The sequence below is a fragment of the Haematobia irritans genome, chromosome 1 (assembly GCF_050003625.1).
Source record: "Haematobia irritans isolate KBUSLIRL chromosome 1, ASM5000362v1, whole genome shotgun sequence".
NCBI lineage: Eukaryota > Metazoa > Arthropoda > Insecta > Diptera > Muscidae > Haematobia > Haematobia irritans.
In genome coordinates this window covers 131,739,423-131,765,503 of record NC_134397.1, presented here as the reverse complement: position 1 = coordinate 131,765,503, position 26,081 = coordinate 131,739,423, and the positions used below count along the sequence as shown (strand labels likewise).

The following is a 26,081-nucleotide window of genomic DNA, read 5'->3' as shown; positions in this document are numbered from 1 at the left end:
AAACGGACATAACATAAAAATATTAATCTATTTCATCTCGTTTACAGTGTTGCAGCAGCATAGCTAATTCAAGAGCATTAGGATCGAAACGTAAAGAAGCTTACAAAATGGCTCAATGGTCATTAGAGCAGGCTAACAAATTAACATCGCAAGTGTCTAAAATAGAAAATAATGACAAAATTATTTCCTCATTAGAAAGTGCATTTGGACATTTGGAAATTAAATCCTATTGACCAGAACGATGACCGACCTCAAGAGCATTTATTTGTAAAAGCCTTTTATGTCAATGAATGTCCCCCCCCCCCCTCACAAAATTGTTAGGAAAAAGAAATGGTGTCAAATCGCATTCATAATACACATATAAACTAGATACTAACAAATACCATATATACAATAAAAATAATTCCCTTTTTTCCGCTTCTCGTTTGGATTTGGAAATTTCAATAAATTAGCAAAATTTGTATATGCTCACTGGCTATATAAGATTTCCTAGTATCCGAGAGTTTGAGGTTATTTCAGACTAAAGAATCAAAACGTCATTCAGAATAAGGGGAATTATTGGTATAAACAAAATGCACACACAAAGACGAACCAGACATACTACACATAAAAAAAATTATACAAAATAATGTTCATGAAAACAGAAAAAATGTTAGCATAAAGAAATTAGCAATATTTAATACTATCAATTGGTTCAATAGTTAATTTGTTTTGAATGGATAAGTAAGGGTGGTGTTCTATTTTGTGTTTCTCGTATGGGAAAATAATTTCATCAAGTTTGTCTTGTAGTACCCTATTTTATTTTGGTCATGGGTATGTATCACTTATAGTAAACAAAGATAAGGACTATATGGGTGTAATAACAATAACAATGTAATAATGGCCGAATTTTGGGTCACTGTGTATAAGAACCTTATTATCATTTGTATTAGAAGACAGAAGATAGCTTGTGTATTTCGTATTCCCTGATATGAAAACAAATTAAATACAATATAAAAACAATTTTATTATTATTTAAATAAACATAAACAAACAAAAATAAAATACATATTTTGTTTTCTTTTTTTAAAATATTAATAAAATAATTGTCCAGTCTGATGTCCAATGGATGAATATTACAATATATAGCGTATACAATTGTTTTGCTTAATTTAATTATAATTTGTTTTTAGTTAGATTTTCTAATATTGGGAGATATGGGAGACAGTTAAAAATAAGGCATTGCCAATTAAAGAAACAACAAAAAAATTTTATTAGCATTATCATTTAAGAAACAATTCATAGTATTTACAGTGCATACCATAAAAAAATATTAATAATATATAATAATAACGATCATAAAATATGTATATAGAAATAAAGACATAATGAATTAAAATGATAAGAATGGGTGAAATATTAAAAATAGTATACGAAAAAAAAACTTAATAACTTTGCAAAGCAGAAAATCACCATTTTATGTAACATATAGGCAGCAGTTACTACTAGGTACAAAGCTCTATACCACACTAGTTCATCATGTACAAAATGATAAGGCGTATTTTTGTTTTGTATTTTCTCAATGATGTTGTTGATGTTTGGGATTTTGTGTGATGGATGTGATGGTGGTGTCATTAAACTATAAGAAAACTTTTCCATTGCATCGATGACCACTCAAGTTCAGTTTGTTGAAGAGCTTGGGTATGACTTCTTACGAAGGTTTAACCTAAAGAGATCCTTGAAACTTAGCGTTGGTGAAATTTTCCGATTACTATGGCTTTGTGATGATGAACCATTTCCAGAGCTTACAGGCGATGAGGGTATATTATTGTTGTTGTTGTTCAAAATGCCATGCTTGCTCGATCCTCTGGGTATACCATCAAGATATTGTAGATTTGGTAACATTTGCAATATGTATTCTCTGTAATCAGTTATCAAACCTGGCGGCATAATTAGCGAATCCATGGTGTACATATTATTTAGAGTGCAACCGCTGAATTCCTTAATGCCTGGATTTCCCATTATCGATAAATATTCTAAAGATGGACATTGTGAATGTATCCTTTGTATCCAGTCTGCAATGTTTTTGATATCACAGTTATTGATCCTGTTGTAAGAGAGAATAGAAATTAGCAAAGGTATTGATCACAAAAATGTTTGCCAACGACGACCTTAACGCTGCAGATATGCTAGAGTAATCATAACACCCCCTACTATTTTATGACTACATAAGATACTCTCATAGAAAAAAATTCTGTATTTCAGGGTCTAGCGAACAAAAAAATTTACAATTTTTTTATTTAAAAGTGTAACCCACCAAAGCATATTTAAGAATCAATAATAGTGTTTTTTGTATATTTCTGAACTGTATTTTCCTTAGAAGCTCCTAAATGCGATTGGCAAATATTTTGTTTGCCTTAATTTAATAAATTTTCAAATATTTTGGGTAAATATTTTTGGGTGGGTTTCTCATTGTCTTGTTATGTTGTTGTTGTAACAGTTTTTATGTAGTTTCATCCATTTTGTTCTATGCTTGTTTAGTTCAGCTGGTAGCCAGATCAAGGAACTCTGCGACAAGGATGAGGTGTGTCCAGAGTGATCTGAGTAGGCTTAGCTGGGCAAGCAAAAAGGTGACGAGTGTCATGTGGCCCTTGATTACAGATGGGACACACGTCAGCTACGCTGCTATCAATCACTAATAAGTATGAATTGAGGCGGCTACACTTGCCAGATCTTAGTTGGGCCAAAACTAACCTTGTCTGCCGTGGGAGGTCTCTCTCCTCCGGTGCTATGGGCGGCGGTCGGACTCCGAGAACAGGATTAACCTTGTAGCTTCTCACCGCTTCAGCTACAGTATCCTCATGAATCCTGTTCAGATCTGTCTGGTATGCTGCCTGATCTAGAGGCTCTCTTTTGTAACGCTGGATCTCTGGCTCTAGAAGGTGAAGATCAACCCTTACATTCCTGGGTGGAGGTTGTCTATCCACAAGATGGTGATTCGGATGACAACTTCGATGGCAACCCAAGAGGTACTGCTTTGACAACATGTAGTTGTGTCGACGCACTGGGATGATTTTGGTAGTATGTCTGGACGTGTTCTCGATGTCCCCGAATAATGTGGCATTGTTGACCGTATCGAACGCTTTCGATAGGTCAAGCGCCACGAGGACCGTCCTATGACACGGCTTGGGCTGGTTAAGTCCCCTATTGATATGTGTCGAAATGGCATGTAAGGCCGTCGTCGTACTGCGTACCTTACGGAATCCATGTTGATGGTGGGCAGCTGGAAAATTCTCCACAAGGCTGGGGAGGTGTAGTGCCTCAAGTGTCTTGGCTACTGGCGAGAGAAGGGATATCGGTCTGTACGATTCACCTTTACTCGAATCTTTGCCTGGCTTCAGTAGTGGAATCACTCTTCCCATCTTCCAGACATCGGGTATAATGAGTGATTCCAAGGACAAATTGAGGAGTCTGGTCAGGTACTCAACTCCCAGTATTCCCAGATGCTTCAGCATTAGCATTGAAATTCCGTCGGGCCCCAGCGCCTTAGATGGTTTCGCGCTGTTGATGACATTGGTAACTTCGGCAGCGGTAAATTGTGGTGTGTCGTCGGCTCGGAGACCACGTATGCGACGAGTGGCTCTCCTTTTCGCTCTATCACTCTCGGGATGCTCGACAAACAGTCGGTTGAAGTATTTGGCGCATCTCTTCGGATCAGTCGCAGTCACGTCGCCAAAGGTGACTGAAATCCCATCATCCCTTGTAGCGGGGTTCGAGAGGGCTCTCACTGTTGACCACAATTTACCAGTCCCTGTGCCTAAGTTACATTGCTTCTTGTGCTCGTCGTCTATCTTACTAATCTCTAGATTTAGTTCTCTGATTCTAGGATCAGCAGGGTTAGCACGACGGCGTTCATCACGCTCGTCTGCGAGTCCCGCCGCTTCGGCTGGGAAGTTGGGCCTCACTTGGGCAATTCGACCAGCGGGTATGAAGCGAGCGGCTGCTGCGTTGATGATGTCCCGGAACGCCCTCTGGGCAACATGAACATGAGAGGGGGACGGGAGCTCACTGAAGCGGCGATCGGTGTATTCTCTGAAGCCTTCCCAGTTGGCTTTCTTTTGATTGATAAACGTCCGGCGTTCAGAGGTTATGAAATCGGAGGGTCGGTTAATAGTGAGAATTATGGGGAGGTGGTCCGATCCCAATGAAATGACGAGTTGCCAGGAAACGTCATTTATCAGACCAGGCGACTCTAAAGATAAATCTGGCGAACTGCTGCAGTCACCCATAATTCTCGTGGGTGCCTCTTCGTTCACCGTGCAAAATGTGGAGTCATCTATCTGCTCTGCCAAAGCTATGCCTCTCTGGTCATTACCTAGGAGTGAATGCCAAAGTTCATGGTTGGCATTAAAGTCTCCTAGAACCAATCGGTTATGCCCGCACAATAGCCACTCAATGTTTGGGCAATAACCTGGAGCACAGCTACCAACCGGCGGTATATACAATTTGTATAGCTCTATCTCGGCAGCCCCAGACTTGACTGCTACCCCCATACATTCCATATACGGGTCACTAGTGTCTGGCACAAGCGCGGTAGGTCTATACTGCACGGAACGGTGTATTATGAAAGCCAGGCCACCACCTCCACTTCTTGTGCGATCCTTTCGAAGCCCACTGTATCCATCACAATGGCGTAGGCTGCAGGTGGAATTCAGCTTAGTCTCCTGGATCACTGCGACCCTTATCCTTTTCCGATTCATAAAGTCCACGATTTCGCTAATCTTACCTCGGAGCCCGTTGCAATTAAATTGCAAAAATGATGCACTATCCGGAACTGGAACAACAATATTGGGTGTGAGATGCTGCGGCGGAGAATATTGTTGAACGGGAGATGTCGGGGGGGGGGTCGCATAGTCAAACGACCCACTGCTGCTATCGCTGGCACAGCATCCTGCCACGTAGTCAGTGTGACTATACTCCCGCAGCGATGTTAAGCCGGAACAGTTCCGGTAATGCACCCACTCCAAGCACCGGTTACACCTGACCGAAACCGAACGGTGGTGGATCAGGTTTCGGCAGACTGAACAATACCATGGTCCGGGGTTCTCCTCTATCCCGGCTCGGACCAACAGCAAACGGAGAAGGCTCCCCGGGATGCACCTTCTCCAACACAAAAAGACGGACGAAACAACACGTACACTGATGTAGCAGCCGCTGGCCAATGGATGGGGTCCATCGGGTCAATCCGGTACACAGAACCCGCCGCCGTGGGATTGGAGAATCTTGCTGTAATTTGTTGTCGGAATTGTTTCGCCATCGACTCTGACATTCAACTGCCTGCGTACTTCCGCCGTCCATGTAGTGAATAGTATGGCTGAGGATTTGGTGGAAGATATCCTCAAATTTCTTGCAGTGAAATAACTGGTAAGATCAGCGAGGTAGACATTTAATATCACCCCGCCCTGGGGAACTCCCTGTTTAACTCTACGGGGTTTTGACTTCTTGTCCCTGAATTCCACGTACGACTGGCGTCCACACATATAATTCAGAAACCAACGCTTCGTTCCTGCCGGTAGGGACGTGTTCTCGATGTCCTCGAATAATGTGGCATGGTTGACCGTATTGAACGCTTTCGATAGGTCAAGCGCCACGAGTACCGTCCTATGACACGGCTTGGGCTGATTAAGTCCCCTATTGATATGTCTTGTTATTGTTTATCTTGTCGATAAAAAAGCTAAACGCATACAAAAATTGTACTATCCGGTGCTTCATTCTCCGGTCAAGAACTAATCGGAGAATAAGAAACCGGTCTATAATATAGTGTTTTCAGTCTGCTTACGAAAGCCTTTAGTTTAACTATTTTGTTAGTTTCAGCCAATTTCAGTGTAATCGAGCTTAAAATAGAAAGAAACAGTGACTGCATTCCCTTTTTCAGCAGACTTTTTGCTGTTATATCTGACTTTTCTGCTGTGTCTACTAACAAAATTTCTCTGGATGTACACTAGCATTACTGTGTTAAGACGTCGTATTGCCAATCGGGAGGGTTATTGTCTTATGTTCATATCAGTTACTTACCACAATATTTTCAAATTCGGCAAGTAGGGCAGTGAATTTACCTCCAAATTACTATTTCGATCTAATATTAACGTATGTAAGTCTTCGAAGAATGTCAGAAATGATAGATTCTGAAAATTATTATAGCTTAAGTCTAGAAATTTTGTTTGCAAGGCAAATTTTTCCGCAATACGTCTGGGTATGGTACGCAAATTCTCATATGCCAACGATATTCTGCCATTCTCTTCGAGTATATTATCACCTAAGGAATCATCACTAGTATAACTGCTGCCATTCGAGAGATTTCCACTTACTGAATAGGCATTGCCAGTGGTTATCATTTTCGGGTAATTATCCAAATAAATTGTGCTGGAGAAATCGACAGCAGCACAAACGTCGTTAAAATCTTCAAGTGGTAGACTTTCGTACGATTGAAAATTAACGCAATTTTTCAATAATTCATATAGGGCACTGTAATGAAAAAAGAAAATGAATTATGCTTAACTTCATCGATAAATTTTGTATTTTTTAATAGGGTATACAAATAAAATGCAACAATTTAAACTCAATGAAAAAAAAACAAAAACAGCAGTCGATGTGTGTTTTTACATTTGAGTTCTTCGGAGTCTGGCATAGGGACACACAAAATTTTTTTTCTGATTCAATCACGAAATTAATTGATCTAATTAATTTTTTAATTGAAATATCACGAAAATGATTATATCAATCACAGCTTTAATTGGGCAAAAAAAAAACTTGATTAAAAAATTAATTGATATCATTAGAAAATTTCAATTAATGTTTTAATTGATGCAATTAAAATTTTATTTGATGTTGATTGCAAAACTCTATTAATTTCCTAATAAAAACGTAACTATTTTCATATACTTTCTTAACTGATTAAGTGCATATAATATGATAACAAAATTTATTGTTTGAAATAAATTTTTAATTAAAAATTTAAAAACAATAATCCTAAAATTGTTTAAATTAGTCTTCCGAGTTTGATTAAAAAAAATGTATTAATTAATGTTTTAATTAAAAATTTAAACGTTTTCAATCATCGACTTAATTGACTGAATGTTTCTATCTTGATGAACTAGTTAGTCGTCTCAATTAATTTATTAATTGAAAAAGTTTTGAACTTCAATGCACTTTTTAATTGGAAATATTTAGTGTGGACACATAAGTTGAATTTCAAAGTCGACCTTTGTATTCTCCAATTCGACTAATGGATATTTGATAATTGTGAAAATCGACTTTTGATGTTGGCCAAAATCTTTGGTACTACCCGTGGTACCCGAACGGACTGAATAGTCAAAATAAGGCTTAACTAACGGACTGTCACTTTACCTTACCTAATCTACAATTAACAGTAAATAATATTTTTTATTTATTTGCATCGGCTATTTGATGTCATGAATGTGAAATATGATATAAACAAAACAATCTACATTAAATTCTTCATAAGAAGTTCGCATTTTTAATGAAATTTCTGAACAAGTTTTTACACTCATAGAAAAATGGGTGGGGAAGCAATACGAAGCCCAATTCATGCATTTTTGCCATCGTTCTCAATGACTTGTTGCACAGTGCGTTGTCTTGGTGGAACAACACTTTTTTCTTCTTCATATGGGGCCATTTTGCCGCGATTTCGACCTTCAAACGCTCCAATAACGCCATATAATAGTCACTGTTGATGGTTTTTCCCTTCTCAAGATAATCGATAAAAATTATTCCATGCGCATACCAAAAAACAGAGGCCATTACTTTGCCAGCGGAGTTTTGTGTCCTTTCCACGCTTCGGAGACGGTTCACCGGTCGCTGTTCATTCAGCCGACTGTCGATTGGACTCAGGAGTATAGTGATGGAGCCATGTTTAATCCATTGTCACATATCGACGGAAAAACTCGGGTGTATTACGAGTTAACAGCTGCAAACACCGCTCAGAATCGTCAACACGTTGTTGTTTTTGGTCAAATGTGAGCTCGCGCGGCACCCATTTTGCACAGAGCTTCCGCATATCCAAATATTGATGAATGATATGACCAACACGTTCCTTTGATATCTTTAAGGCCTCTGCTATCTCGATCAACTTCATTTTACGGTCATTCAAAATCATTTTGTGGATTTTTTTGATGTTTTCGTCGGTAACCATCTCTTTCGGGCGTCCACTGCGTTCACCGTCCTCCGTGCTCATTTCACCACGCTTGAATTTTGCATACCAATCAATTATTGTTGATTTCCCTGGGGCAGAGTCCGGAAACTCATTATCAAGCCATGTTTTTGCTTCCACAATAACAAAAGTTGCTTCACAAAAGACGTTCTATCTCACAAACTAATTGACTTACAGACGTCACGAATCATTTGAAGGTTGGTACTATATAAAAATAATATGCATTTAATACTAGCGACGCCATCTATGTGTCAGACCGGGGACTTATCAGCCAACCTGTTATCCTAATCCTCCTAATATCAACTAATTCGGTAGGGGTGCTTTAGGGTATGGTATAGTCGGCCCGCCCGACATTCTACTTTACCAACTTGCTTTATGTAATTCATGGTCTATGGTATTCCAGTCCTCTAAATTCTTAAAATTTCATAAATGCGAGCAAACGAAATTTGAAATTTTCGAAGAAATAAAAAAAAACAACAACACGATAAAAAATTTATTATTATTGTTTTTCATTATTTTAATACCACCTTAGCAACCCCAGAAAAAAAGACAACAACATTTCTTATAGCCGATTTTACCTTATTTTTAGCTCATGAAAATTAGTTGATTTTAGTTCATTTTTACAAAATGTGAGAAAATTCTTAATTTTTTTCTTATGCATTATAGCATTATACTAGATAAAGTTTCATTATATTAACGAAATGTGTCGTTAAAAGTCAGCCAATGAAACAAATTCGTCAATACATCGAAATTTTTCGTTATTATAACGAATTTTCTGCCAATCAACGTAACGTTTCGTACTATTAACGAATATTTTCATTGTATTAATGAAAATGTTTCGTTATATCAATGAAAATTTTTCGTTGGATGAATTTTAATGAGAAAACAAGTTTTGTACAATTTAAATACATACACCCAAAGAAATTTGTTAGTAGGGACAGCAGAAAAGTCTGCTAAAACAGGAGAAAGTCTGCTGAAAAAGGGACACCAGTCACTGTTTGCTGAAATAGCAAACATTGTCCGCAATTTTTTAAGCTCGATTACACTAAAACATGTTTTAGATTGGCTGAAACAAATATTAATGTCAACTTAGGAGATATCCTAACATAATTAAAACAATATTTTATGAATATCTATAGTATTTGCCAAAAAATCTGAATATTTATCAAATTGAGGCATAACAGCAAACAAAATGTTTGCTGATCTATTCAGGAGCTTGTAAGTATATTACAGTGCAAAAATATACCAAAAACTACTTTTGGTTCTTAAATATGTTTTGGGGAAAATTTATAACATAAAAATTTTGTAATTTGTTGTTCGCTGGGCCCTGAAGTACAAAAATATAACAGCAGACATCGACTGCTGTTTTTAGCAGACTTTTTTCTATGAGTGTAATTTTACTAAATATGAAAATATTCGTATTTTCTTAAAATGGGAGAAGATGAAACTGAAACTGAGTTCATAAGTTTCTCAAATGAGTACATTTTACTTAAATTGTGTCTGCCTTGGACTTCATATAGAGCTAAAGATATTTTAACAATTTTTAAATCTTTCAATCTTTCCAATCTTTTGTTCCAAAATATGAAATTTTATAAAACAACAGAAAAAATATTATTTTTATATTATATAAATATTATTTTTATATTATATAATATTTATTTTAATACATTTGCTTCTATTTGACAAAATCTATTCATTTATTTGTATTGTGTTACAATTACTAAAATATTTAAGTTAAATTTTTCTTTCATGATGGGTTCACCTTTTTTCTGGGTGCCTCTGAAGATAGAGATAAACTAAATATATGATCGGATAGATTCCATTAGTATTTGTATTAAATTTTATTTATAGAATATTATAAAGTTTGCGGTCCTTATCAACATTGCAAAAACGAAACTTTATAAAACAGGTAGATTATTGCACGTTTTGGTATACATTGTTGCTTAATGACACGATAACAACCTAAATACTGGTGTATATCCCATAGATGTGAAACATTAAATAAGCATTACGTGGATTTATACACACAAACCGAAATTTTTTCTTTTAAAGATTTTTTTGGCGTCAAACGAAAATTTCGTTTGTCGTATTTTCCACTACGGAAAATTGGTGCAAATTCCAACTAATGGACCTATCGCGGCACTGGTGCCATTGATCCAGTTTGTCGGAATTTTAAAATTGCCATATAATTTATTGATTTCTATACTTTCTTGATATTAAAATCTTATTGGATATACATACACCCAGAAAAAAAAGTGTCTTCGAAAATAAAGGAAAATAATTTCATCAATTTAGTTTATCCATTTTATTTCCAGTTAATTATACCCTGCGCCACACTGTGGAACAGGGTATTATAAGTTAGTGCATATGTTTGTAACACCCAGAAGGAGACCAGATAGACACATGGTGTCTTTGGCAATAATGCTCAGGGTGGGTCCCTGAGTCTATAGAACCATGTCCGTCTGTCCGTCCGTCCGTCTGTCTGTGAACACATTTTTGTGATCAAAGTCTAGGTCGCAATTTAAGTCCAATCGCCTTAAAAATTTGGCACATGTTCCTAATTTGGGTCAGAATAGAACCCTATTGATTTTGGAAGAAATCGGTTCAGATTTAGATATAGCTCCCATATATATCTTTCGCCCGATATGGACTTATATGGCCCCAGAAGCCAGATTTTTGGCCGAATTTGGTTGAAATTTTGCACTAGGAGTACAATTAGTAGTATAGTTAAGTGTGCAAAATTTGATTGAAATCGGTTCAGATTTAGATATAGCTCCCATATATATCTTTCGCCCGATATGGACTAATATGGTCCTCAAAGCCAGAGTTTTGGCCCAATTTGGTTGAAATTTTGCACAGGGAGTAGGTTTAGCATTGTAGCTATGCGTGCCAAATTTGGCTGAAATCGATTAAGATTTAGATATAGCTCCCATATATATCTTTCACCCGATATGCACTTATATGGACCCAGAAGCCAGAGTTTTATCCCGATTAGCTTGAAATTTTGCACAAGGAGTACAATTGGTAGTATAGTCATGTGTGCCGAATTTGATTGAAATCGGTTCCGATTTAGATATAGCTTCCATATATATTTTTCGCCCTATATGGACTTATATGGCCCCAGAAGCCAGAGTTTTGGCCCAATTTGGTTGAAATTTTGCACTAGGAGTACAATTAGTAATATAGTCATGTGTGCCAAATTTGTTTGAAATCGGTTCAGATTTAGATATAGCTCCCATATATATGTTTTTCTGATTTCGACAAAAATGGTCAAAATACCAACATTTTCCTTGTTAAATCGCCACTGCTTAGTCGAAAAATTGTAAAAATGACTCTAATTTTCCTAAACTTCTAATACATATATATCGAGCGATAAATCATAAATAAACTTTTCCGAAGTTTCCTTAAAATTGCTTCAGATTTAGATGTATCCCATATTTTTTTACTAACATTGTGTTCCACCCTAGTGCATTATCCAACTTAAATTTTGAGTCTATAGATGTTGTAAAAGTCTATCAAATTCTATCCAAATCGAGTGATATTTAAATGTATGTATTTGGGACAAACCTTTATATATAGCCCCCAACACATTTGACGGATGTGATATGGTATCGAAAATTTAGATCTACAAAGTGGTGCAGGGTGTAATATAGTCGGCCCCGCTCGACTTTAGACTTTCCTTACTTGTTTTTTGTTTAAAATAGAAAAAATTATTTGATTTTGTAAAAATTTTCTAAATTAAAAAAGTTTATTTGATTCTGTAAAAAGTTCCTAAATTAAAAGCATTTAAAATAGTTCACAAAATAGAACTAATAAAGTATTCATAAAAATAAAGAAAAGCTTAAATCCAGTTTTCCTCATCTATTATATAAAAAGAAGTCGGGTTTTCCTTCCTGACGCAATAACTCCAGAACGCACGAAACGATATCCACGTTGGGTGGGTCTCGGGCTCAGTGAGGTTTATAGCAAAGAAAATTCAAGAAGAGTTTCAATGGAAATGCGGGAAAATCTTTTTTACATACAGCGCCATCTCCGATGCAACTCCAGGACGAAAGAACCGATTTCGACGGTTTTGCATTCGTTGGTTTATAGGTTTATAGATATTGACAATTCAAGAAAAGTTTCAAACGGCAAATAATTTTTTACATACAGCGCACATTACAAAAAATTATAAATTGAAGTCATCGCAGTTGCTTTTGTTATAAAATAATTTATTTTTTTCACATGTATTGTAATTGTCATTTAATAAAATATATTCGGTAATGTTTATATTATGTTTTACTTTGGTCTTTTAGGTGGTAAGGGCCTGTTCGAAACCGAAACTTTTTACTAGCATTGGTAAATATTTGACGTAAATCGAGGTGAGTATAATTTCACTAGCCCAGGGGGCTAGTAAGAAATTTGACATTTGTTGAAAATTCGACGTGTGAGTCAGCCAATGAAACAAATTCGTCAATACATCGAAATTTTTCGTTATTATAACGAATTTTCTGCCAATCAACGTAACGTTTCGTACTATTAACGAATATTTTCATTGTATTAATGAAAATGTTTCGTTATATCAATGAAAATTTTTCGTTGGATGAATTTTAATGAGAAAACAAGTTTTGTACAATTTAAATACATACACCCAAAGAAATTTGTTAGTAGGGACAGCAGAAAAGTCTGCTAAAACAGGAGAAAGTCTGCTGAAAAAGGGACACCAGTCACTGTTTGCTGAAATAGCAAACATTGTCCGCAATTTTTTAAGCTCGATTACACTAAAACATGTTTTAGATTGGCTGAAACAAATATTAATGTCAACTTAGGAGATATCCTAACATAATTAAAACAATATTTTATGAATATCTATAGTATTTGCCAAAAAATCTGAATATTTATCAAATTGAGGCATAACAGCAAACAAAATGTTTGCTGATCTATTCAGGAGCTTGTAAGTATATTACAGTGCAAAAATATACCAAAAACTACTTTTGGTTCTTAAATATGTTTTGGGGAAAATTTATAACATAAAAATTTTGTAATTTGTTGTTCGCTGGGCCCTGAAGTACAAAAATATAACAGCAGACATCGACTGCTGTTTTTAGCAGACTTTTTTCTATGAGTGTAATTTTACTAAATATGAAAATATTCGTATTTTCTTAAAATGGGAGAAGATGAAACTGAAACTGAGTTCATAAGTTTCTCAAATGAGTACATTTTACTTAAATTGTGTCTGCCTTGGACTTCATATAGAGCTAAAGATATTTTAACAATTTTTAAATCTTTCAATCTTTCCAATCTTTTGTTCCAAAATATGAAATTTTATAAAACAACAGAAAAAATATTATTTTTATATTATATAAATATTATTTTTATATTATATAATATTTATTTTAATACATTTGCTTCTATTTGACAAAATCTATTCATTTATTTGTATTGTGTTACAATTACTAAAATATTTAAGTTAAATTTTTCTTTCATGATGGGTTCACCTTTTTTCTGGGTGCCTCTGAAGATAGAGATAAACTAAATATATGATCGGATAGATTCCATTAGTATTTGTATTAAATTTTATTTATAGAATATTATAAAGTTTGCGGTCCTTATCAACATTGCAAAAACGAAACTTTATAAAACAGGTAGATTATTGCACGTTTTGGTATACATTGTTGCTTAATGACACGATAACAACCTAAATACTGGTGTATATCCCATAGATGTGAAACATTAAATAAGCATTACGTGGATTTATACACACAAACCGAAATTTTTTCTTTTAAAGATTTTTTTGGCGTCAAACGAAAATTTCGTTTGTCGTATTTTCCACTACGGAAAATTGGTGCAAATTCCAACTAATGGACCTATCGCGGCACTGGTGCCATTGATCCAGTTTGTCGGAATTTTAAAATTGCCATATAATTTATTGATTTCTATACTTTCTTGATATTAAAATCTTATTGGATATACATACACCCAGAAAAAAAAGTGTCTTCGAAAATAAAGGAAAATAATTTCATCAATTTAGTTTATCCATTTTATTTCCAGTTAATTATACCCTGCGCCACACTGTGGAACAGGGTATTATAAGTTAGTGCATATGTTTGTAACACCCAGAAGGAGACCAGATAGACACATGGTGTCTTTGGCAATAATGCTCAGGGTGGGTCCCTGAGTCTATAGAACCATGTCCGTCTGTCCGTCCGTCCGTCTGTCTGTGAACACATTTTTGTGATCAAAGTCTAGGTCGCAATTTAAGTCCAATCGCCTTAAAAATTTGGCACATGTTCCTAATTTGGGTCAGAATAGAACCCTATTGATTTTGGAAGAAATCGGTTCAGATTTAGATATAGCTCCCATATATATCTTTCGCCCGATATGGACTTATATGGCCCCAGAAGCCAGATTTTTGGCCGAATTTGGTTGAAATTTTGCACTAGGAGTACAATTAGTAGTATAGTTAAGTGTGCAAAATTTGATTGAAATCGGTTCAGATTTAGATATAGCTCCCATATATATCTTTCGCCCGATATGGACTAATATGGTCCTCAAAGCCAGAGTTTTGGCCCAATTTGGTTGAAATTTTGCACAGGGAGTAGGTTTAGCATTGTAGCTATGCGTGCCAAATTTGGCTGAAATCGATTAAGATTTAGATATAGCTCCCATATATATCTTTCACCCGATATGCACTTATATGGACCCAGAAGCCAGAGTTTTATCCCGATTAGCTTGAAATTTTGCACAAGGAGTACAATTGGTAGTATAGTCATGTGTGCCGAATTTGATTGAAATCGGTTCCGATTTAGATATAGCTTCCATATATATTTTTCGCCCTATATGGACTTATATGGCCCCAGAAGCCAGAGTTTTGGCCCAATTTGGTTGAAATTTTGCACTAGGAGTACAATTAGTAATATAGTCATGTGTGCCAAATTTGTTTGAAATCGGTTCAGATTTAGATATAGCTCCCATATATATGTTTTTCTGATTTCGACAAAAATGGTCAAAATACCAACATTTTCCTTGTTAAATCGCCACTGCTTAGTCGAAAAATTGTAAAAATGACTCTAATTTTCCTAAACTTCTAATACATATATATCGAGCGATAAATCATAAATAAACTTTTCCGAAGTTTCCTTAAAATTGCTTCAGATTTAGATGTATCCCATATTTTTTTACTAACATTGTGTTCCACCCTAGTGCATTATCCAACTTAAATTTTGAGTCTATAGATGTTGTAAAAGTCTATCAAATTCTATCCAAATCGAGTGATATTTAAATGTATGTATTTGGGACAAACCTTTATATATAGCCCCCAACACATTTGACGGATGTGATATGGTATCGAAAATTTAGATCTACAAAGTGGTGCAGGGTGTAATATAGTCGGCCCCGCTCGACTTTAGACTTTCCTTACTTGTTTTTTGTTTAAAATAGAAAAAATTATTTGATTTTGTAAAAATTTTCTAAATTAAAAAAGTTTATTTGATTCTGTAAAAAGTTCCTAAATTAAAAGCATTTAAAATAGTTCACAAAATAGAACTAATAAAGTATTCATAAAAATAAAGAAAAGCTTAAATCCAGTTTTCCTCATCTATTATATAAAAAGAAGTCGGGTTTTCCTTCCTGACGCAATAACTCCAGAACGCACGAAACGATATCCACGTTGGGTGGGTCTCGGGCTCAGTGAGGTTTATAGCAAAGAAAATTCAAGAAGAGTTTCAATGGAAATGCGGGAAAATCTTTTTTACATACAGCGCCATCTCCGATGCAACTCCAGGACGAAAGAACCGATTTCGACGGTTTTGCATTCGTTGGTTTATAGGTTTATAGATATTGACAATTCAAGAAAAGTTTCAAACGGCAAATAATTTTTTACATACAGCGCACATTACAAAAAATTATAAATTGAAGTCATCGCAGTTGCTTTTGTTATAAAATAATTTATTTTTTTCACATGTATTGTAATTGTCATTTAATAAAATATATTCGGTAATGTTTATATTATGTTTTACTTTGGTCTTTTAGGTGGTAAGGGCCTGTTCGAAACCGAAACTTTTTACTAGCATTGGTAAATATTTGACGTAAATCGAGGTGAGTATAATTTCACTAGCCCAGGGGGCTAGTAAGAAATTTGACATTTGTTGAAAATTCGACGTGTGAGTCAGCCAATGAAACAAATTCGTCAATACATCGAAATTTTTCGTTATTATAACGAATTTTCTGCCAATCAACGTAACGTTTCGTACTATTAACGAATATTTTCATTGTATTAATGAAAATGTTTCGTTATATCAATGAAAATTTTTCGTTGGATGAATTTTAATGAGAAAACAAGTTTTGTACAATTTAAATACATACACCCAAAGAAATTTGTTAGTAGGGACAGCAGAAAAGTCTGCTAAAACAGGAGAAAGTCTGCTGAAAAAGGGACACCAGTCACTGTTTGCTGAAATAGCAAACATTGTCCGCAATTTTTTAAGCTCGATTACACTAAAACATGTTTTAGATTGGCTGAAACAAATATTAATGTCAACTTAGGAGATATCCTAACATAATTAAAACAATATTTTATGAATATCTATAGTATTTGCCAAAAAATCTGAATATTTATCAAATTGAGGCATAACAGCAAACAAAATGTTTGCTGATCTATTCAGGAGCTTGTAAGTATATTACAGTGCAAAAATATACCAAAAACTACTTTTGGTTCTTAAATATGTTTTGGGGAAAATTTATAACATAAAAATTTTGTAATTTGTTGTTCGCTGGGCCCTGAAGTACAAAAATATAACAGCAGACATCGACTGCTGTTTTTAGCAGACTTTTTTCTATGAGTGTAATTTTACTAAATATGAAAATATTCGTATTTTCTTAAAATGGGAGAAGATGAAACTGAAACTGAGTTCATAAGTTTCTCAAATGAGTACATTTTACTTAAATTGTGTCTGCCTTGGACTTCATATAGAGCTAAAGATATTTTAACAATTTTTAAATCTTTCAATCTTTCCAATCTTTTGTTCCAAAATATGAAATTTTATAAAACAACAGAAAAAATATTATTTTTATATTATATAAATATTATTTTTATATTATATAATATTTATTTTAATACATTTGCTTCTATTTGACAAAATCTATTCATTTATTTGTATTGTGTTACAATTACTAAAATATTTAAGTTAAATTTTTCTTTCATGATGGGTTCACCTTTTTTCTGGGTGCCTCTGAAGATAGAGATAAACTAAATATATGATCGGATAGATTCCATTAGTATTTGTATTAAATTTTATTTATAGAATATTATAAAGTTTGCGGTCCTTATCAACATTGCAAAAACGAAACTTTATAAAACAGGTAGATTATTGCACGTTTTGGTATACATTGTTGCTTAATGACACGATAACAACCTAAATACTGGTGTATATCCCATAGATGTGAAACATTAAATAAGCATTACGTGGATTTATACACACAAACCGAAATTTTTTCTTTTAAAGATTTTTTTGGCGTCAAACGAAAATTTCGTTTGTCGTATTTTCCACTACGGAAAATTGGTGCAAATTCCAACTAATGGACCTATCGCGGCACTGGTGCCATTGATCCAGTTTGTCGGAATTTTAAAATTGCCATATAATTTATTGATTTCTATACTTTCTTGATATTAAAATCTTATTGGATATACATACACCCAGAAAAAAAAGTGTCTTCGAAAATAAAGGAAAATAATTTCATCAATTTAGTTTATCCATTTTATTTCCAGTTAATTATACCCTGCGCCACACTGTGGAACAGGGTATTATAAGTTAGTGCATATGTTTGTAACACCCAGAAGGAGACCAGATAGACACATGGTGTCTTTGGCAATAATGCTCAGGGTGGGTCCCTGAGTCTATAGAACCATGTCCGTCTGTCCGTCCGTCCGTCTGTCTGTGAACACATTTTTGTGATCAAAGTCTAGGTCGCAATTTAAGTCCAATCGCCTTAAAAATTTGGCACATGTTCCTAATTTGGGTCAGAATAGAACCCTATTGATTTTGGAAGAAATCGGTTCAGATTTAGATATAGCTCCCATATATATCTTTCGCCCGATATGGACTTATATGGCCCCAGAAGCCAGATTTTTGGCCGAATTTGGTTGAAATTTTGCACTAGGAGTACAATTAGTAGTATAGTTAAGTGTGCAAAATTTGATTGAAATCGGTTCAGATTTAGATATAGCTCCCATATATATCTTTCGCCCGATATGGACTAATATGGTCCTCAAAGCCAGAGTTTTGGCCCAATTTGGTTGAAATTTTGCACAGGGAGTAGGTTTAGCATTGTAGCTATGCGTGCCAAATTTGGCTGAAATCGATTAAGATTTAGATATAGCTCCCATATATATCTTTCACCCGATATGCACTTATATGGACCCAGAAGCCAGAGTTTTATCCCGATTAGCTTGAAATTTTGCACAAGGAGTACAATTGGTAGTATAGTCATGTGTGCCGAATTTGATTGAAATCGGTTCCGATTTAGATATAGCTTCCATATATATTTTTCGCCCTATATGGACTTATATGGCCCCAGAAGCCAGAGTTTTGGCCCAATTTGGTTGAAATTTTGCACTAGGAGTACAATTAGTAATATAGTCATGTGTGCCAAATTTGTTTGAAATCGGTTCAGATTTAGATATAGCTCCCATATATATGTTTTTCTGATTTCGACAAAAATGGTCAAAATACCAACATTTTCCTTGTTAAATCGCCACTGCTTAGTCGAAAAATTGTAAAAATGACTCTAATTTTCCTAAACTTCTAATACATATATATCGAGCGATAAATCATAAATAAACTTTTCCGAAGTTTCCTTAAAATTGCTTCAGATTTAGATGTATCCCATATTTTTTTACTAACATTGTGTTCCACCCTAGTGCATTATCCAACTTAAATTTTGAGTCTATAGATGTTGTAAAAGTCTATCAAATTCTATCCAAATCGAGTGATATTTAAATGTATGTATTTGGGACAAACCTTTATATATAGCCCCCAACACATTTGACGGATGTGATATGGTATCGAAAATTTAGATCTACAAAGTGGTGCAGGGTGTAATATAGTCGGCCCCGCTCGACTTTAGACTTTCCTTACTTGTTTTTTGTTTAAAATAGAAAAAATTATTTGATTTTGTAAAAATTTTCTAAATTAAAAAAGTTTATTTGATTCTGTAAAAAGTTCCTAAATTAAAAGCATTTAAAATAGTTCACAAAATAGAACTAATAAAGTATTCATAAAAATAAAGAAAAGCTTAAATCCAGTTTTCCTCATCTATTATATAAAAAGAAGTCGGGTTTTCCTTCCTGACGCAATAACTCCAGAACGCACGAAACGATATCCACGTTGGGTGGGTCTCGGGCTCAGTGAGGTTTATAGCAAAGAAAATTCAAGAAGAGTTTCAATGGAAATGCGGGAAAATCTTTTTTACATACAGCGCCATCTCCGATGCAACTCCAGGACGAAAGAACCGATTTCGACGGTTTTGCATTCGTTGGTTTATAGGTTTATAGATATTGACAATTCAAGAAAAGTTTCAAACGGCAAATAATTTTTTACATACAGCGCACATTACAAAAAATTATAAATTGAAGTCATCGCAGTTGCTTTTGTTATAAAATAATTTATTTTTTTCACATGTATTGTAATTGTCATTTAATAAAATATATTCGGTAATGTTTATATTATGTTTTACTTTGGTCTTTTAGGTGGTAAGGGCCTGTTCGAAACCGAAACTTTTTACTAGCATTGGTAAATATTTGACGTAAATCGAGGTGAGTATAATTTCACTAGCCCAGGGGGCTAGTAAGAAATTTGACATTTGTTGAAAATTCGACGTGTGAGCATCGGTCGCCGCACAAGACATGAAAGCCAGCAACAAGTGTATTCACAGAATTGAATGGAAGAAAGACAAAATATTATGAGAGAAAATGCCCGATTGAGATAACGCGTGAGCACACGAAGATCATTGGCATCATACAATCGCTTGGCATTCCAATATGATCCCACTGCGAACTACAGTGATGATTAAAATTTCGTTATTGGACCAATGACGACTATATGCCGATATTGCAATGCGTTAAGGTTCCAAAGAGAAACGACTGGATCGTGCTGCGCAAGTGGAAAAGTCACCACCACAGCCACTGTTCGATGGAAGTGATCCCGATTCCAGTCATTTTCTTCAACACATCCTTAAATAACTGCCTTTGCATGACTTGCTTTGGAGCTAATATCATTCGAGAAGGCGGCCTCATTCCGACTTGCAAGGTAAAAGATACAACAAACATAACCAATCACTCACACCAACACAATGAATTGCAACGCATAACAACTACGTGTAATCAGAAGTTATACCGTATTTCTTCAATAAATGATTGTTTGCAAATACAGATACAAGGACAAATATATCATTTGCATAGTTCCAGTGTGCCAACATTAGATGAACCGCATCAATTTCTGCAAATTTATTTAATTTCGTCGATGGTGGATCAGCTGAATGTGCAGTACAGTTCACAGGGAACACAACAGTTAAAGAGACCAATTATTGAACAATTGCAAGCATTTTTTTCACGCTAATAATGTTGTCGTTAATATGTTTAGAACAGCATTGGAACGAATGCCATCGGATACGGACAAATTTGTCATAAGAGCGGATTGTACCCCAACAGGTGAACATGTGCGAAGGTTCAATGTACCAACCGTTAATGATGTTGCTGCAATTATTGTAGGCGATCCAACTAAATGGAATGGAATGGGAAAGTCCCAGTTGATGCGATATCTGGATTAATTATTCTTACCAACGACTTTTGCCAATTAACCCTTATTGAAAATGTTGTCCCAAACATAGGCTGTCCATTACATCTCTTTTAAAGAGAACATGTTCTCTTTTTGTGTTCGTATCTTTTTGTTCACTCTCTTTTTTTGGTGCCGTATTTTTATGTCCATCAGTGCTCTTTATGTACTCTATTTCAAAAAAATCCTAGATTGATGGAATTTTATTTATTTAGTAGGAATTCGCCACAATTGTTCGCCACTAATTGTTTACTGGGTTAAATCTGTTGACAAATTAAAGGCCGGAACACAATTGCGACGTTTCGAAGTACGGCGTAAAAAATAGAAGTAGATGTAATTGAACGTACGACGTAAATACGCCAATTTATTTTGTTTATTTTCGTCAATTTATTTTGTTTATTTTTTAAGAAAACGTGATTCTTTTTGTTTTTTATTGTTTTATTATATATTTATTTCGTTGTTTCTACCATTAGAAACTATTATTATTTTAATTTTAACATCAATAAAATTATTAATTATTTAATAAATTTTTTTATTGTAAACTCTTTTTTAGTTAAAATGTTCTCTTTTTTTTAAACGAAAGTTCTCTTTTGAAAATTATCCATATGGAAACCCTACCCAAACATTAGTGACAATTATCGGAATTATGCTTGGTTAAGTTAACCAGCAATTCTTGCCGCTAAGAATAATGATGTACACGCACTGAATTGCACCATTTAATCAAAAATTGTGACAAGTAGGTAACATATGTACAATCCGTTCATTCCCGATGATGTAGTAAATTATTCAACGCAGTTTTTGAACTCTCTAGATTTACCAGGATTTCCACCACATAACTTGCAACTCAAAGTTTGTACGGTTATTATGATATTATTGATTAAATTGAATCCATCGCGACTTTACACTTCAATGAAACGGATAATTTGCGGACACGTATAACGCTTCGAGCCACGGGAGCCACCGTGGTGCAATGGTTAGCATGCCCGCCTTGCATACACAAGGTCGTGGGTTCGATTCCTGCTTGGACCGAACACCAAAAAGTTTTTCAGCGGTGGATTATCCCACCTCAGTAATGCTGGTGACATTTCTGAGGGTTTCAAAACTTCTCTAAGTGGTATCACTGCAATGTGGAACGCCGTTCGGACTCGGCTATAAAAAGGAGGTCCCATTGAGCTTAACATGGAATCGGGCAGCATTCAGTGATAAGAGAGAAGTTCACCAATGTGGTATCACAATGGACTGAATAGTCTAAGTGAGCCTGATACATCGGGCTGCCACCTAACCTAAACTAACCTAACGCTTCGATTCAGTGATTACTTTGGATTCACTTTCATTCACATGTTCAACTAATTAACACTTCATTTTTGTAATCGAAAATAATTCATTACTGCTGTAAAATGAAACAAAATGTTTCCTTTGCAAATATAAAACAAAATAATAAAGATTTCGTCAAACGAAATGATACGAATTTAATTAACGTACACAAATTATTGAAGTCAAGAAAACTTTTTCAAAACATAATAATTCCATGAATATAAATAGAATTGAATTGGCTTTAGTGACGTATAGAGTTCACTTTTTTTTGAGTGTATAAAATAAATTTCCTCCGGTTAAGAAATAAAAGGAGGATGGCAAACAGGCCATTAGAATTAGAGGTGTGCGCGTGACACGCGTGAATCACGCGAGCCGTGAATAAAATTTAAACTAAATCTCGTGAATTGCGTGAAAGGAACTAAACAAAAATATGTCGTGCGCGAACGTGAGTGGACATTAATTTCTGTTCGTGAATATGCGTGAGTAAAATTTCTTTGAAATCATGCTAACGAAAAAGTTCACGTTCACGATTAAATTCACACTCACGATGAAATCCACGTTCACGCTCAAAATTACATTCACGAACAAATTCACGTTCAAGAACAAAAATCACACAAATTATTAAAATTTTCGAGTATGGATTTAGCATTTTTGCGGCAAAATTTGAAAGTGTTGTACCATTTTATAAACTCTTACTCTTTTTTTTAACCTATTAAACAAAAATTACCCATTAGACATACGAAAAAACGAGTTATAAAAAATTTAATTAAAGCCACTTCCTGCGCAGTTAAAATAATTAACTTCTTTGTGAGGACATTTTTGGAAGTGCTTAGAAAGTTGTGCTTTTAGAACAACATTGAATTTTTTTGCTGGAAAAAGTGTGGAACTACTTTTAGTTGCTTTTTTTATCAATGAATTGTCCCTGGCTGCGCTAATGATGGGAACATAAACCTTTATATATAGCTCCCAACAAAATTGTAGGATTTGGGATGTTGTAGAAAATGTAGATGTATAAATTAGTGCCGCCCGACTTTAGACTTTCCGTACTTACTTTGAATTAAGAAATCTTTACTAATTTTATGAAACAATCATTTTTCTGAATTTTATGTGCTTTGTTTAAAAAAAAAATTAATTGTTTTATGAGAAGAATTAACTGTCTCGTGTGAAAATTGAACTGAATTGTATTCTAGTTGATGAAATTTCCATAATGCGTTGGGAACTAGGTTTGTATGAAATTTCATACCTCAGAAGCGAAAAACTCTTTTTTTTCGGTGTATTAATAATTTTCGGAGGTCGATATTTTCAAAAAAAAAAAAAAAAAAAAATAGGCAGTTATATATCAAAAATAGAAATAATGTTAATCAAAGACACTTTTATCACAATCACTCACCCATATGAAATTATTGTCTATAATCTTATTATTTACGTTTAATGGAAATTGTTTTTTTTATTTGTCTTAAAATTTCATTCCTCCAAAATGGAAAACTCTTCATACAGTGTATTAATAAGTTTCAGAGGTTGATACGAGTATTTAACGAATGGTTTGAAAACAGAAGTCAGTTATAGTCCAAAAGTAAATACATATAATGATAATCAAAGACACTTTTATCACTATCACCACAAACATTCACAATCACTCACCTATTTTCCTCAATATTGTTTATCTCTAAAATTTCCGACATAATTTTCCAATGGATTACACATACACGCGGTAACACAGTTTACTTTTCAATAAAAAATTTTTCTCTGTCACTTTTTAATTCACTGTAGCACCTTTTCTCACGGAATTTTACCGCATACATTTAACATTCAAAAATTACGTCTTGACATTGGATACGCATAGTGTTTTTGTTTTGTTAATGCGTCGGGTAGGCGATGCTACGGAGTCAACATGACATTTTTAACTGACTTGGAATATGTTTACACAAACCACGAGAAACTTGGAATACTAGATTTTCACTAAAAAGTCCATTCGATCGCCCTTATCTTGGACAATTATTTATTATTATTTTTTTTTTCAAATTTTGTATTGGTGTTACATTCTTGCCTAGTCGATGCAAGAGATGCAGAGTCATCGATCTCCGTGTTAAAAAAGCAGAAAAAAGATGAAGCAATCTTTCGTGTGTACGTGTGGTGAAGGAGGTCCGTTTTTGTTGCTGTTGGGTACTCAACTAAAATGACAATTGGGTATTAGTCGAAGAAATGAGAAATATGTTTTCGTTTGATAAATGACTACGAGTGTATGTAAGTGAGGGTGTGTCTGTGTGTATGTTCATATGCTTACTGTTGTCATATTTGCCTGGAATTAAAGAGGTCTATTGGCATTGCTATCTAATTTTACTAATTTGGAATAATTTGTACCTGTATGTTTATATTTGTCTATTTCCATTTGCTTATAGAAAAGAAAGGACTTTTTACAACTTCAATAAAAATATTCTCAAGAAAACAAGTGATAAGTTCTGGCAAGACGAATCCCAAATATTCTCCACCATTGATGATTGTGAATGACCTACATTAAGAACAACTTGTTTTAAATGACCTCGGACGTAAATGGTTTTAGTGGCTTTTAAACACTGTAATAAGCTGTAAATTAAACAAATATCAAATAGCTATTATACTTAGGACCGGATTCCCAATGTTTTGTTATTATTTATCGTGTCAATAAAACACACACAGAGAAGTAATATGATCACCTCAACCATGTTTCAAGAGTAAAATGTTATTTTTGAATGGTGACCATGTAACATGTTTGTCCCAACCATGTTATTTTCTCGGAGATTATGTGTCTGATTTCGGCAAGCATATTATTTTTGGCGAGAAAAGAACATTTTTGCCATAAACATGTTACATGGTCACCATCCAAAAATAACATTTTGCTCTTGAAACATGGTTGAGGTGATCATATTCCTTCTCTGCGTGCAGCTTCGATTCCATACAAAATCTGCGGATGAGAAACTGGTCATTAGTTTAACAGATATAAATATGAGAACACGATAGTCAGCGTTGCCATTTTGGTGCGATCAGACCAAAATTGGTTCAAAAGAGTTTTAATTTTTAGATTTGATCCGATGGTCGGAATTTAGTTAATTTTGGTCCATTTCCATAAATTTAGTAAAATTTATCCACTTTACATATGGATACTACATTTGATTCTGGATTAGAGGTGTGCACGAAAAATATCGTGACTCACGAAGAATATCGTGACTCACGAATAATTTTATGATTAATTTACCTTACCGAACTGTCTTAAAACATGAGCATTATTAAAATCGAGAGTGTTATTAAACTCTTAACATCCCAGGTGTCACTAAAATTGTAATTGAATTTAACTCTTAAGCGTTTTATGTTGGTGAGCAGGAATATTTTCGTGAGTGTAATTCGTTACTCACACACACTCACGAAGATATTATTTTCGTGACTCACGCTCACGCACGACATTTTGGTTTGTTAATCACGCACACTCACGCTGTTGTCATGAGCGTGACTCACGACTCACGCACGAATCACGAAAATTCTCGTGAGTCATGACAATTTCGTGTCACGTGCACACCTCTATTCTGGATCATTTCGAAACTACGTCTAAGTTGTAGAGGAATCTTAAATTCCTCGGATATTTTTGTATTTCTAATTTAGTGTTTTGATGGAAAAATCTAACATCGTACCCACCTATAACGTTGAAGAAAATCGGATGGCAATTTCGCGGCCCAGGTTTTATATCTTTTTAGCCCCTATATTCAAATGTGGTCAAA

At 34.6% G+C, this 26,081-nt stretch overlaps 2 protein-coding genes across 3 annotated transcripts in view; one reads left to right on the top strand and one right to left on the bottom strand.

The window, feature by feature from the left end:
- The window catches only part of LOC142221813 (ER membrane protein complex subunit 2-like), a 94,995-nt gene extending 93,951 nt beyond the window's left edge, over positions 1–1,044 (top strand). Inside the window, exon 6 of the mRNA XM_075291643.1 lies at positions 48–1,044. Within this exon, the coding sequence (XP_075147758.1) occupies positions 48–233 (186 nt within the window). The 3' untranslated portion in view covers positions 234–1,044. The remainder of the gene's footprint in view (positions 1–47) is intronic.
- LOC142221812 (leucine-rich melanocyte differentiation-associated protein-like) lies at positions 987–24,512 on the bottom strand. 2 transcript variants are annotated; one of them, XM_075291641.1, is made up of 3 exons: positions 23,974–24,512; positions 6,055–6,504; positions 987–2,086 (listed from the first exon to the last, which is right to left on the bottom strand). In XM_075291641.1, exons 1-3 carry the CDS (start codon positions 24,012–24,014, stop codon positions 1,660–1,662), a joined length of 918 nt encoding a protein of 305 aa, XP_075147756.1. In that variant the 5' UTR covers positions 24,015–24,512; the 3' UTR covers positions 987–1,659. The 2 variants fall into 2 exon arrangements, with proteins under 2 accessions (XP_075147756.1, XP_075147757.1); XM_075291642.1 differs by lacking the exon at positions 23,974–24,512 and adding an exon at positions 23,723–23,744.
- Between the last annotated feature and the right edge of the window lie 1,569 nt (positions 24,513–26,081).

What these genes read in the sequence shown, in the direction of transcription:
- LOC142221812 (XM_075291641.1), bottom strand. Translation starts at nt 24,014, where the DNA reads ATGTCGGAAATTTTAGAGATAAACAATATTGAGGAAAATAG. An exon ending in AACAATATTGAGGAAAATAG is followed by an intron (nt 6,505 to 23,973) that starts GTGAGTGATTGT and finishes TTTTCATTACAG; the next exon opens with TGCCCTATATGAATTATTGA. An exon ending in CCGAATTTGAAAATATTGTG is followed by an intron (nt 2,087 to 6,054) that starts GTAAGTAACTGA and finishes CTCTTACAACAG; the next exon opens with GATCAATAACTGTGATATCA.